The sequence below is a fragment of the Mandrillus leucophaeus genome, unplaced genomic scaffold, assembly GCF_000951045.1.
Source record: "Mandrillus leucophaeus isolate KB7577 unplaced genomic scaffold, Mleu.le_1.0 Scaffold85, whole genome shotgun sequence".
NCBI lineage: Eukaryota > Metazoa > Chordata > Mammalia > Primates > Cercopithecidae > Mandrillus > Mandrillus leucophaeus.
Genome location: NW_012109252.1, coordinates 849,961 through 864,035, shown reverse-complemented (window position 1 = coordinate 864,035; position 14,075 = coordinate 849,961). Strand labels below are relative to the sequence as shown.

The following is a 14,075-nucleotide window of genomic DNA, read 5'->3' as shown; positions in this document are numbered from 1 at the left end:
TTAAAGGAAAAACAAACACAAATATAATGAAAGAAGAAGAAAAGTTGTAGTTCAGGTGACATCGGTAACCACGTTCCTCTCTTGGTTTTTAGTTTTTGAGGGAGACCATGTTTGGATAAAATGAAAGCTCACCCGTGTGTATCTGGGACTGACCAATGTCCCTGGGCTGTCTAAGCGGGCTGGTTCCCTCGTCTGGTCAGGGGCTGGGCCTCAGCGGAGGCAGGGACACTGGCTTTACCTCCAACCCTGGTTTCCTTTGCATTTTGCCCTGTGGTCAATTGAGTGAACTGGGTTTCATTCGTGTGTTGGTCAAATCCCAAACATTCTGATCCTGACAGCACTAGAATTTAGGGGAAAATAGAGCTAGGAGTCTTTGCTCAGCCTCTGAGTTTACACCAAGCCCTCCAAGTTAGACCTGAGCCAGAACTCTGCAGTTGAGTAGCCAACTTCTATACAACCTCTAATCATTTTTTAAATGCCTTGGGTTCCCTCTCTGCTATCAGCTTATTTGAAGATAGCTCCTGTGGGAGCCCTAAGGTAAGAGAGGTTCTCGTCAGAGAAAGAGACATTGATACGTTCCTGGCTTTAATTTCATCTTACTACCATAAAAAAATACTTGCCCTTCACACTAAAGTACAAGGCACCATCAGTAAGAGAGATGTTTAATGGAAAGTAATTGAAATGAAATCTTAAACATTATGAGCTCAAACATCTAGAAAGGCAAAAAAGACAGAACAGAATTTTCTTGGAAGCTCAGATTTAGCCCAGGTCTCTGTGACTATGTTTAAAGAAATGAATCAAAAAATAAGTAACTGAAAATTAAAAACAGTAAGAGCTTCGTAAAGACATTCATAAAATTAGAAGCATAACGGCCCCCCCAGTGCTAATTATACAGGGTAGAAATAAACGTGTAAATGAATGAATAAAAAGAGGAATGGAAGATGAGTTATCTTTAAAGGCGAGAATTCCAGATTTTTGTGATTGAACATCTGGCCACAGACAGGAGAAAGCCACGGAGCGCTTGGTGCTTACTCTCGGAAATGCTTTCACGCCTGAATGGTGAGAGTTTGCAGAACTCTTTATGCATCGCCCTGGATTCATGGAGACAGCCTCTTTGGTGTTACTGGGCAGCCTACAACACTCCCAGAGCAAAGGGCTCATTCCTGGATGCTTTTCCTACCTCGACACGTGGGCAGAGGGCTACTCCACTGGCCGTTGCTCCGACACTGGGCTCGAGACGCGCCCTGCAGCAAATAGCCCGTGTTACAGGTGAAATTCACGACGTCATTCAGGTTGAACTCGCTGCCATTAGTGAATCCGTGGGCAGGGTTTCCAGGGTGACCACATGTGATGGCTGTAGAGAGACAGGTCAACGCCATTGTTAAATATCGAACAGGTCATCACCTTCACTTGGGATCATTTACTAAGAAACATGCAGGCATGCTAACTGCATGGACTGAAGGTTTTCCACTAATCAGGCAGTTTACAGATGGCATTTATATTCGGAAGCGAATATTGGGAGCTAGAACCACAGGCTGACCCTACAGGCTTTTAATATAATTGTGGAAAATAACAAACACCTGCCAAATGCACTTTCTTCATCATCATAATTATTACTTCTCTCTTGAATCATGACAGAATACCAAATGCTTTAAAAATGAAGCAGTGAAAAACAAGAGATGCTAAAAATTCTTGTATTAATCATGAGTTTTGAATATTTTCTCCATACACACCAGCTGAGTTTGCGAAGCCCTCCTTTTGAGACAGTATGGGGATTTGTTTGATACTTTAAATTGTCCATGTATAAATTATTGCAATATCAATTTACACATCATGAAATTAGCAAAATAACTAAGCACACTCAGGTCCTATTTTGTTGAGAATCTCTGTCGTATGATCCTTTGAAATGCAGGGAACTGTCATTATGTCATGACCCAGATAACAGCAAGACAGATCAGGGAGAGATATCCATCATTCGCCCTTTCAAAAGAAACACACTACAGTCATAAAACTGGTGTTTTCTTCCCCATTTATCTTGTCAACGATGTTTTTTCCTCTAAGTAAAGCTTTAACCCTTGAACTTTGTACATTTTCACAGCACTGTTACATATAATCCTTGTCACTGTTTTATTAACATTTCTTTTGTCTAATTCAAAGGAAAATACACAATATTTTAGAAAAACAATTGGTTTAGGGGAAATTGGACAATAAAGTGAGAGTATATTACTCTAAAAATAGTCAATATTTATCTCTGAAGTTATGTAGTTCAACGTTGATCATTCATTACATGTAATTTTACGTCTTTCTTTTTTTTTTTTTTTTGTTTGGAAAACAGAGTCTTGCTCTGTCGCCCAGGCTGGGGGGCAGCGGCGCGATCTCTGCTCACTGCAACCTCCATCTCCAGGGTTTAAGCAGTTCTCCTGCCTCAGCCCCTCCTAGTAGCTGAGATTACAGGTGCTGCCACTATGCCAGGCTAATTTTTATATTTTTAGTACAAATGGGGTTTTGCCATATTGGCCAGGGTGGTGGTCTTGAACTCCTGACCTCAGGTGATCCACCCGCCTTGGCCTCCCAAAGTGCTGGGATTACACTCGTGAGCCACTGTGCCTGGCCAGTTTTACCTCTTTCAAGTAAAAGAAAGAATGCTTACAAAACTCCCTATATTCTTGACGAAACAATGACAAAAATACACGTAACATGGATGAGGCAGGGAGTGGCGCTGTTTCTAAGACTGCAAAGCTGCCCAGCAGACCCCAGACCCTGCACCTACACCCTCCTACAATCAGCTTTTCTCTCCACCCAGTTTATCCTGTGATAATATCAGGGAGGAGGAATCCATGACACTACTTAGCCAGGGATCCATTGAAAATGAATTAATAAGCAAATTAAATGTGGAGTCAGGAAAAGGAGTTTGAAGGAAAGAAAATGGGAAGGAGATCCGAAGAAAGGAAAGCGTGCACATGACAGCTCTCCCGTTCTCTTTCTTTGTACAGGCAAAATCGAAAGTTTGCTGCTCTGTTTCACAGTGAAGATTAAACAGGTGTGTATTGTGACCTAATAACCAAAGACACTGTGGCAAAAGGAAGCATCTGATGAATTCATCCACAAAGAGTGCACTTACGGACACAGACAGGCGTTTGTCCAGACCACTTATGGTCTTGCAGGCATATCCTCACGGAAGTTCCCACGAGCCGGAAACCAGGATTGCACTGGTAAACCACAGTGTCTCTGTAACTGAAACCATCTCCACTAATGTGACCATTCACAATTGGGTCTGGGGAACCGCAGTGGCCAGCTAAAAGCATAAAACCAATTTTAAAATTTAGAGTGTTTGTCATTTATAAAAGTAGTGCCTTCATAACTTACTTTTATTATCAAGTCAATAACAGTATTAAAGGCATAACTTATTGAAATCTTTCTCTTCACATATATATGCATACTTCTAAATAGTTTTTCTTCTTTTTATCATTTTTTTCAGAAATCGTAGATAAAATAAGTAATATTTCTAATATGAAATGGTTTGTATTTTCCTAGTTGTGATTTTCCCATCTATTCATTTCACTTATTTTGCTTACCTGTATTCTGTTATTTACCTTGTTATACTATTTTCAAATCAAAGCAAAAAGTAAAGAAGGAATTCTTGGAATTAGCATGAACAGGGCTTCTTAACGTATTGATTATGGGTAGTTAGGAGATTGGTGAGGAGGGCTTCTAATCTGACACACTAGAAAATCAAAAATCAAATTACCTGTGAAATTCCAAGTGGAAAGAAAGGGATCAGAGAATAAGTTCAACTTGAATTACGAAAATCTGAGTTACAAGTGAGCCGATGTCTGGGTAAAAATGGCCCAGAATCAGTTGAAAAGAAAGTGTAGAGTTTGAGGGACAGATGTGCTGAAGTTAGTGTGGGCTTGGGAAAACAGGAGCATGCACAGCTGACGATTCAAACTAACAGGTGGCAGGGCTTATCTAGGAGCACAGTGAAAGAACAGGAAGAAGGGCAAGATCGGGGCAGGCGTCTTTACTTAAGGGGAGACAGAATGTCCATGTAGACAGTAAAACAATTGACAAACATGGCATTGAAAGAGCTTTAGTAGCAGAGCTTCCACATGGAGAAGGATCCTCTGACATTATTCCACTCCCTCCCACCTTTCTTTTTTTTTTTTTTTGAGACAGGGTCTTGCTTTGTCACCCAGGCTGGAATGCAGTGGCATCATCACGGCTCACTGCAGCCTCAAACTCTTGGGTTCAAGTCATCCTTTGGCTTGAGCCTCCTGAGGAGTTGGGACTACAGGTACGTGCCACCATACCCGAGTAGTTTATTATTATTATCAGCAGTACTAGTAGTAGTAGTAGTAGTAGTAGTAGTAGAGACGGGGTCTCATTATGTTGTTTAGGCTGGTCTTCAATCCCTGAGCTTAAGCAATCCTCCTGCCTCAGCCTCCCAAAGGGCTGACATGACAGGTGTGAACCACCACAACTAACCATTTTATTACCTTCCCTTCCGTCTCCTTCTGCCTCTTTACTGCTCTCACTTTTCCTTCTTTCCTCCAACTTCTTCTGTTCTCTCTCTCCCTTCCTCACATATATGGAAAGGGTATTCTTATTAAATCAACAAAATACAAAGGCTTAAGGGTAACTTACATGAACGGGACCTGTTACACCTGGGGTTTGGATTCGCAAGAAGAGGAAAACATTCGCTGTGAGTTCCTAAATAATCATCTTTGTCACTGTCCTATAGTTGCATCAACATTTATTTTGCTTAATTCACAGGAAAATAAAGAATAAATCAGACAAACAATTGGTTTAAGAGGAATTTTGCAATAAAGTGAGAGTACACCTATTCTCAAAGTAATAGTCAATATTTATCTTTGAAGTTATAGAAAGGAACTTATCATACGGAAACAGCTACAGAAGCCTGGGGTCCATGCAGAATATCAAGGTGGAGATTTTCCCTGCCCACTTATTTCCCCAACAGGGAACACAGCCAATGATGCTCCACACAAGTTCCTGCACATCCAGATTTCAGAAATTGCAAAATTGTTGTCATACTCCTTTGGGATTAAGTATACCCTTCTAGGGAAATTTAAAATCATAATCTGTATTTCTGCTTAAGATAAAGTTTAGAAACATTGTGTTCTCCTATTTTGGAGAACAAATTTATTATTAGCAAGGTAACATTGCAGAGGAAAGAGAGAGAAGAGAATCTGATCTCTGCCTCAACTCGTAGAAGAGATTAGATCACAAAAAGCCAGGCTAGATTTGGCTAATTTTAGTGCATTGGCAGGTATTCCAGTCAATCGGATCGATAAGTCAGTTCTGGGGATCTGTCCCAATCACTCCCACACATGAGACTTGATACAAGCAGAGAAGGTGGATGAGGGTGAATGTTGTTCATATTTTGAAGAGAGACCCCCTGAAGCCGCAAGTGTTACCAAAGGCACAGAGGACATTGGCTCTGAAGGTTCCCCCTTTCCAGACACTGTCCTTTGCATAACATGCTCTGTCGTGCATGGGGGAGATGGAGTCATCATTCCAATCCTAGAGACAGGGAGACGAGGACTGGTGAGAGCCAGAGGAGCCCATCAGCCCAGCACAAGAGATCCCAGCCATTTCTGAGGTGAGGCATAGAATAGCCAGTTTCTAGAAACACACAATAAAATGACACCAACAATTCCTTTTGGGATTACTTCTGAAGCCTGGAACTACTCCAAGAGGAGGGGACTTGGGACCAAAGGTAACAGTGATGTGAAGAGGGGTGCATTTTAATAGAGCCCGTCTCATTTTAGATAATCTGTTCAGGCCTCATTCTTGACTTAGAGAAACATGACTCCTTTGAAGCCTTACCATTTTTCTAAACTGAGTTTTTCATAAGTACACATAGTTTGAAGTTGCAGTCTTCTTTGGGAACCTGGCAAACAAGTACTTGTAATGGTCAAGGAAGCACCTGTGTACTCTAGAAATCAGGCAGGAAGCCTGACAGTCAGGATTGTAAATAAAGATTCCCAACAGCAACTCCTGTCTGACACATTGTCATTTCAGTTCTCTGAGGAATTGGCACCAAATGCCTAAAGAAAACAGAGGATGTCCTTCAAAAACACTGCATTTTACCTCCTTGCCTGATGAAAAAAAAAGTTACGTATCATCAGGATTGCCTAGTATCTAAGCTTGCTAATATGGAACAATTATTTCTTCAATGAGGCTTCCTATTTTGAAACAAGGAGATAGCAATCTGGTTTTCACTTATTTTCACTGCCCAGCCATCAGTTAATTCTGTTTTAAAACATTCAAAATCTTAGACCAATTGTAGGTTATTACAACTAGAGGATAACCACACAATTTCACTCACAGAATACTATTTAACCCAAATCTCAATGATATCGTGTCAATATGTTGAGGAAGGGAAAATTGCATTAGGAGGAATTTGAACTTAATGAATTTTGAGCTCTATTTTAAATTTAAGATTCTATTAGTCTATGATAGTATTATTCTATATGCTTTGTATGTGAGTTACTTTTTATTTTAATATCCTTAATGTAGTCTCGGTTTTGAGTCATCTACACAAAACCTAGAAAGCCCCTCTCTCTTTCATCAGAATGAAATGTAATATGTTCATGCTTCTCTGCAGTGTCTCTAACACATTAGTCACTCACTGAGTACTTGTTTAAATGAATAGAAATAGAATAACCTCACCACTGGGCAGTCTCGCTCTGTTGCCCAGGTTGGAGTGCAGTGACATGATCTTGGCTCACTGCAAGCTCCACCTCCTGGGTTCATGCCATTCTCCTGCCTTAGCCTCCCAAGTAGCTGGGACTGCAGGTGCCCACCACCATGCCCAGCAGCTAATTTTTGTGTTTTTAGTAGAGACGGGGTTTCACCTTGTTAGCCAGGATGGTCTCGATCTCCTGACCTCGTGATCTTGGCCTCCCAAAGTGCTGGGATTACAGGCATGAGCCACTGTGCCCGGCCAAATTCATATGATTTTTAATCCAACGTATATAGATAGATAATGTAAATATATCCTCATGGAATTGCTGCATTTTCTTTTAGCTCAAGCATGAATTAACAATTCAATTACTACCACACTTTACGAATTTTACATTTTAATTCTTCATTTTCTCCATGCTGAGGACAGGTATGACTGTGGACGGGGTAATTCACCAACTGCTTAAAACTGTTGAGAGAACCAGTGACAAAACCAAGAATGCAATGGTCTGCTCTGGTGACTCCATTTTCCGCACTATACTACAAAACATGTCATTGGAATAAGAATACTGTGGCCAGGCGCAGTGGCTCACACCTGTAATCCCAGCACTTTGAGGGGCTGAGGTAGGTGAATCACCTGAGGTCAGGAGTTCAAGACCAGCCTGGCCAACATAGTGAAAGCCCATCTCTACTAAAAATACAAAAATTAGCCAATCGAGGTGGCACATGCCTGTAGTCCCAGCTGCTTGGGAGGCTGAGGCAGAGGAATCGCTTGAACCTGGGAGGCGGAAGTTGCAGTGAGCTGAGATTGTACCACTGCATTCCAGCCTGGATGACAGAGCAAGACTGTCTCAAAAAATAATAAAAACAATAATAATAATAATACCATGAAACCTCAGAACCACTGAGGTGTTATATGTATGGACTCTGCAGTACACTGGGTGGGTCCTAGGAATCTCGACATCTTTCCTGCATTACAAAGAGTTTCCGTACCCTAAGCTTTGAAAATCACTAGTTTTTCAGTCTACTCTATTCTGTGTCTGACGAAAGTTTTGTTACTGTTTGTATTTATAAACTGCTATTATATTTTGGTTAAAATGTCTCAAATAGAAAAAAGGTGAGGTTTTTTTTTAACAATCTTTCTCTAAAATTGGATTTGAAAGAAATAAAATCTACCAAACGTTTGAACAAAGCACAGAGACTGGTAGCAAGATGGATGGAATATTGAGTCCATTTTCATAGCAAAGAAATAGAGTATGTCACAAGCAAAATGTCAGGAAGAAGGCTCGAGAAGGAGGAAAGGCCTAGCTTCTTGATTGGTCAAGGTTTGCCTGCAAACTACATTTGTGCCACAGCACTCAGGAGGGCAGAAAGGGGCTGAATTCCCTCTGTGAGGTCAGTTTAGTCTGAGGTTCGTTAGGGACAGACACAGGGGAAACCACTCACTCCATTAACACCCACACAGTGTGGCCCACACTTAGACCAGGGGACGCCGCACACCTGCCGTTTACAGAGTTTAACACAGGAGAGCAGGGGCCTCCGCAAGGATGGCCTCTCAAAGACTTTGTTTCTAGAGTTCCATCTCAATTCCACTGCACAGGTCTTTTAGTGTAAGTTACAAAAAACCTTGCTGAGAGAACAAAAGCTTGTTTTGTCTGTCTGTTTCCAGCAGAGTGAACATTCAGAAACTGGTTCTTTCAGAGCTCCAGCGTGCCCCCCCGGGTGACCTATGTTTTCTGGAATGCGGTTCTACCAAGCTGTGTTTTAGATGAGGAATCTTATTGGTGGACAGGATTTGGCTTTGTTAGCTATGCTATCCGCACTGTTTTTGCAGCACTTGCTTTTGATACTGAAAGGAGTCATGCGGTTTGCAACCTAAAACCACCACACTGATTGTTAGTGGTGACTTTCTGAGTGACTAACACAAGGTGGACCCTCGAAGATACCTGAGGTACTCGTTAGCAGATTTACCTTAACATCATAATACATGCAATGAGTGAACACCTCAAATGCAAGTACAGCAGGTGAGAGTCTCCGACAAGTACCTAGACCTGTGTGATTTTAGAAATGGGTTCCCTGATTTGGAAATGTAATAAAGTTCCACTGTTTCACTTCTCCTGCAGAAACCCAGTATACCAGTGGGAATGTGGCCACAATGTCTCCCATGACAGAGGACAGACCTGGAGCCCTGCATTCTTTGGGGAGGAATCAGATCCTTCCATTGGAACCGCAGGATCTCTCCCCTCTCACTAGGTCTCCCACATACGCACTTTTTCCCCTAGAGGATCCTACTTGAAGGTCACCTCTTCAATGTGCAGGTTTGTAGCAGTACAAATACTAAATATTGGTCCGGGGATTAGAATGGAATCCATTTTCAGAAAATCTATAAGCCAAATATTCAACCTCAGTATTTGCTTTGTGATTATTGGTACTTATTGGTGAAAATAAAATACATACAAATATCCCGTGCCTGTAGGAGAATACAATATGCTTTAGTCTATCCATTCTGTGCAATAACACGGTCTTTGGGCTAAAGTCAGAGTTATTTGGGCAGTAGATTCCAAAGCCAATTTGCAAACTTTTCTTGAGTATTAACAAATGGTCACAAAATGTCAGGTGGATCAGATTCACTTACAAGCACGAAAAACTATTATTAGCAATACACATCAACAGGCATATTTAAGTCTCTAGATCTGCATATGCTAAAGAAACACATTTGGATATTGATAAATGAGGTGTTATTTTTTTTCCCCTCCAAGTGCAATTTCTAGGGGCAATGCTGACCGACTTAGCCCATGCATAGATGTGCATGGTATCACAGTGTGTGGAATTCGTTCAACATGGAGGTATTGGCCTTGCAGAGCCTACAGCACTCTGTACTGTTCGTGATAGCATCAAACACGGGCCCGAGTCCTCTGCCACAAATCCATTTGATCAAATCTCTGCTTCACACATCTTAGTGAATGACAGCTTTTTTAAACCTATTTGGTTTGAAGAAAACCTCAAACCAGGGCCATGTTTGGACTGTCTTTGGGGCTTTCAGTAATCTTCCATCTATTCCTTGTCTCAATGTAGTTCCTGAATATACCACATTTCCACCTTCTTCCCTCATCGTCCTAAAGCTTCCTCCGCAGTTTTGCCTGCCGGTGTCACATGTAGTAGGCACATGTAGGCACGAATGTAGTCCCTCAAACCTCAGTCCAAATCCACCGCAGGTGCACATCTTCCACAAACCCCAAAGGAAGAGCTGCCCATTCATACAAGAGGCAAGGATCTCCCTTACTTCAGGTTTGTCCTACAATACGAGAGCCTACCTTTGGTGCTGCGTATTTACAACACCCAGCCTCCTAGTTTTCTACTGTGTTTTGTTTGGGATTTAGCAGATGGCATTCTAATTTTTCCTACCTATGCACTTCCCCTATTGGACTGTGAGTTCTGAGTGCAGCACCATGCTCTGTGCATCGGGACTCAGCTCAAAGCCTGCTCTAGAGTGGGTGTCAGAGTTATCAGATCTTTTCCACCACCTTGTGGCCCTATCAATCCAGGCTCTTGTGACCATGCGGCTGTCGAGAGTTCGACCCGACTCCAGTACCTGCTTGTTTCAGGCAAGTCTGACTTCCTTGGGCCTTATTCCACATCTATGCTGTTGACACCACGTTCGCAGCTCTTGCTTTCTGGAATGGCTTTACCCCATGCCTGCTTGCTGGAATTCCACCAAAATCAGGGTGGTTCCCCCTACATCTACTCTTCTATCAGCCTCTAGGTTGCTCCCACTCTCACCTGGATTTCTCAAGTACTTTGCCTATATCTCCCTTTTGCCATTATTTTATTCCCAACTTTTTTTTTTTTCTTTTTTTTTTGTGAGATGAAATTTTGCTCTGTCACTCAGGCTGGAGTGCAATGGCATGATCTCGGCCCACTGCAACCTCCACCTCCTGGGTTCATGCGATTCTCCTCCCTCAGCCTCCCAAGTAGCTGGGATTACAGGTGCCCACCGCTACGTCCAGCTAATTTTTTGTATTTTAAGTAGAGGTGGGGTTTTGCTATGTTGGCCAGGCTGGTCTCGAACTCCTGACCTCGTGATCCGCCCACCTCAGACTCCCACCTCACACTCCCATTCCACTTACAGGCGTGAGCCACAGTGCCCTGCCTATTCTCAACTTTTTATTAATGCTACTTGGTGTTTACCTTATTTATTACTTAGAGTATAGATTTCATAAAAGAAGAACCATATCTTATTAACCTCTGAATGCTGCACAATAGTTCTTGAGGAAAAGAAAAAATATCATTAAGTACTATTCAGAAATATGACAGAAAAACCCACAGCTGAGAATTTGCTATTTATTCCCTAGCCACTGACAATGCATTTGGAAAATCTGAGGACTGGTATAGGGAGTTTTCCTGACTAACATACAGAACATATTTTACACTTAAGATGGTACGGCAAAGATGCGGGGGGTGGGGGGCAGGGGAGGCGGTGCTAATCTTTATGCTCTAATATTACCTTTCTGCTCTGATATAAGCATTATCATAACCCGTTGTTTTACTAAATATTTTATGTGGATCTTTCCAAAATACAAGGCAATTGAAGAATATATTTAAATTTGATTATCTAAGAACTATGAACAACTACAGTCTAAAAACAGTATTTTAAATCATGTCATCTAGCTATTTTAGCCATATAAATAACCATGATATTGTATTTATAGAACAATTCACCTCCTCATGGTTATAATAGTGCAGTAAATGCAAACTTATTTCAAACAATAGCAAAACAATCTAATAAAAAATGATAATGTCCTTTATGTGGGAAATAGCTCAATCTATCACTTATATCTTGAATACTAGAGATTGAAGAGGTAACACAGTGCAGAGAGGATAGATTCTTACGTGCTGAAACGTCTAAATGATGTAAATGTTTTCAAAATATGAATGTGGGATTCTGTGACAGGAAACCTAGACCACAAACTATAACCTCTTTCTAGTTTGTGTGTTCTCTGTTGGTTTAAGCAAACTACCACAGGGAAGATAAACAGGAGAAAATAATTAAGGGATCAAGTAGATTATAAACTTCCCAGGTGGATTAGCAGGTGCCTGAGAGAGTGAATACCAGGTCCACATTCTCAGTGCGTAATTCTGTGACCTGGGGAGAGGTGTAGCATTACACAGCACAGTTGGTAAATTAGAGCAGATCCTTGGCAATTTACAGAACTCTGGGAGATCCGAGTAATAATGCAGGAGTGATCGTGTTGATGAAGGGTGGGCTAAATTTTATAATAGTGTATTCTGATGCACCTCTGCATTACTTTGCTCAACATCTATTTATAATGATATTTACATGCACACTCCATATTCTCTCAAGGGTTCTTCTTAGAATCCAGACTAGGGACCTAAAACACAGCATGGATTGAGTTCTTGAATATTAGACATAGAAAATCATCTTTCCTTTCCTTAACTACAGCTCTCCTAGAGTTGACATTCTCAAGACTCAGTCTGTCAAAGCTCATCCATTCCGGTGCTTAGCCACTCCAGCTGCAATACTCAAAAAGGATTCCAGCATATTCTCCCATGTTGGAAGTCACTGGAAACAACTAGTATGCCAGAAGTCTGAGTCATGTTGCACACGAAACTGAAGCACAATCTCAGGAAACAGTATTCTTTCTAGTAGCCCCAGAAATAAGCTACAAAATATCTGAGCCACAATTTGGAAAAAAAGAATGTTTTTGTTAAAAAATTTTGCACAAGGATGGAAAAGATAGTGGATCTAGGCTATACAGCCCAAAGGAATTTAATCTAAAGAACCAAAGTGGACCCTGCCTTTTGCATAAAGTTTTTGTTGCCTTGTTGGGAAGATCCACTTGTTTAAAAATACACAAATGAAGGGGGATGTGGGGATTTTTTACACTGATTCCAAAAGCTCTCTTTCTCTGTACACAGTGCCTGCTTGATATGGTTTGACTGTGTTCCCACCCAAATCTCACCTTAAATTGTAATAATCTCCAGTTGTCAAGGGTGGGGCCAGGAGGAGATAATTGAATCACGGGGGCGGGTGTTTCTATTCTCATGGTAGTGAGTAAGTCTCGTGAGATCTGGTGGTTTTATAAAGGGAGTTCCCCTGCACAAGCTCTCTTGCCTGCCACCATGTAAGATGTGCCTTTGCTTCTCCTTTACCTTCCACCATGATTGTAAAGCCTCCCCAGCCAGGTGGAACTGTGAGTTCATTAAACCCCTTTCCTTTATACATTACCCAGTCTCAGGTATGTCTTTCTTAGCAGCGTGAGAACAGACAAATACCCTGCTATTACAAACCCATGTGCAATTGGAAGTATGCACATGTGATGTCTGCTTCAACCTAGGCCTTGCCTTGGCAGATATACACAATTAACTTTATGTTTGTTTCTTTTTTCCCACCCACATATTCCTGATTAAAATGTGTCGATCTCAGCACGGTCTTCATGCTGACTCTACCCCTCAGTCAGGGCTGGCACTGATAGGGAAAACAACTTCCCACAACTAGTTTCTTCCATCTTTCACCTGATAATATTTTAAATATGTGAAAATAGTTACGAATGACCTTACTTTTCTCTCTGTCAAAGTAATATCAAAAATTTTCCAGCCTGGCGTGGTGCCTCACACCTGTAATCCCAGCACTTTGGGAGGCTGAGGCAGGCAGATCACCCAAAGTCAGGAGTTCCAGACCAGCCTGGCCAACATAGTAAAATCCCATCTCTACTAAAAATGCTAAAAATTAGCTGGGTGTGGTGGCGGGTGCCTGTAATCCCAGCTACTCCAGAGGGTGAGGCAGGAGAATTGCTTGAACCCAGGAGGGGGAGGTTGCAGTGAGCTGAGATCTCACCACCACACTTCAGCCTGGGCAACTGAGTGAGACTCCATCTCAGGAAAAAAAAAAAAATTCCAAATAGTCCTGAAAGATCATAGGTACCAGATCCATCCCCACAGATACATAGCAATTCCTCAAGAGCCCACTTAAACTATCAAAAAACTGAAGTCATGATTCTGGATATGGGATTCCTGGGCAAACAGAGGATGGGAGGAATCTTATTAATAAGATTCAGGCTGAGCATCGCATGGGAGCACTCATCGCGTATGAGCCTGCTCTTACCCAAACTCCCAAGTTCCCTGCCTGTATACTATGAACTCAGAACTTCCTGTCATCATATACGTTGAAATTATTTTTACTCTGAGAAAAATTTTACATTAATTTTGATTATATTCGTTTGTTTGGCCTATCATGAGAATTTGAGATCCTGAATCCATCATCCAATATTATTTTCACTCTTTCAACTAGAATCATTATTATGCCCTAATTGAAGATAGGAATAAAAATTTTTGATTCAGAAACACCATTT

At 41.5% G+C, this 14,075-nt stretch overlaps 1 protein-coding gene across 1 annotated transcript in view; it reads right to left on the bottom strand.

The window, feature by feature from the left end:
- The window catches only part of CSMD1 (CUB and Sushi multiple domains 1), a 666,897-nt gene that overhangs the window by 68,728 nt on the left and 584,094 nt on the right, over window positions 1–14,075 (bottom strand). Inside the window, exons 42-43 of the mRNA XM_011968609.1 lie at window positions 3,122–3,295; window positions 1,181–1,354 (exon numbers count right to left, since the gene is read on the bottom strand). Of these exons, the coding sequence (XP_011823999.1) occupies window positions 1,181–1,354; window positions 3,122–3,295 (348 nt within the window). The remainder of the gene's footprint in view (window positions 1–1,180; window positions 1,355–3,121; window positions 3,296–14,075) is intronic.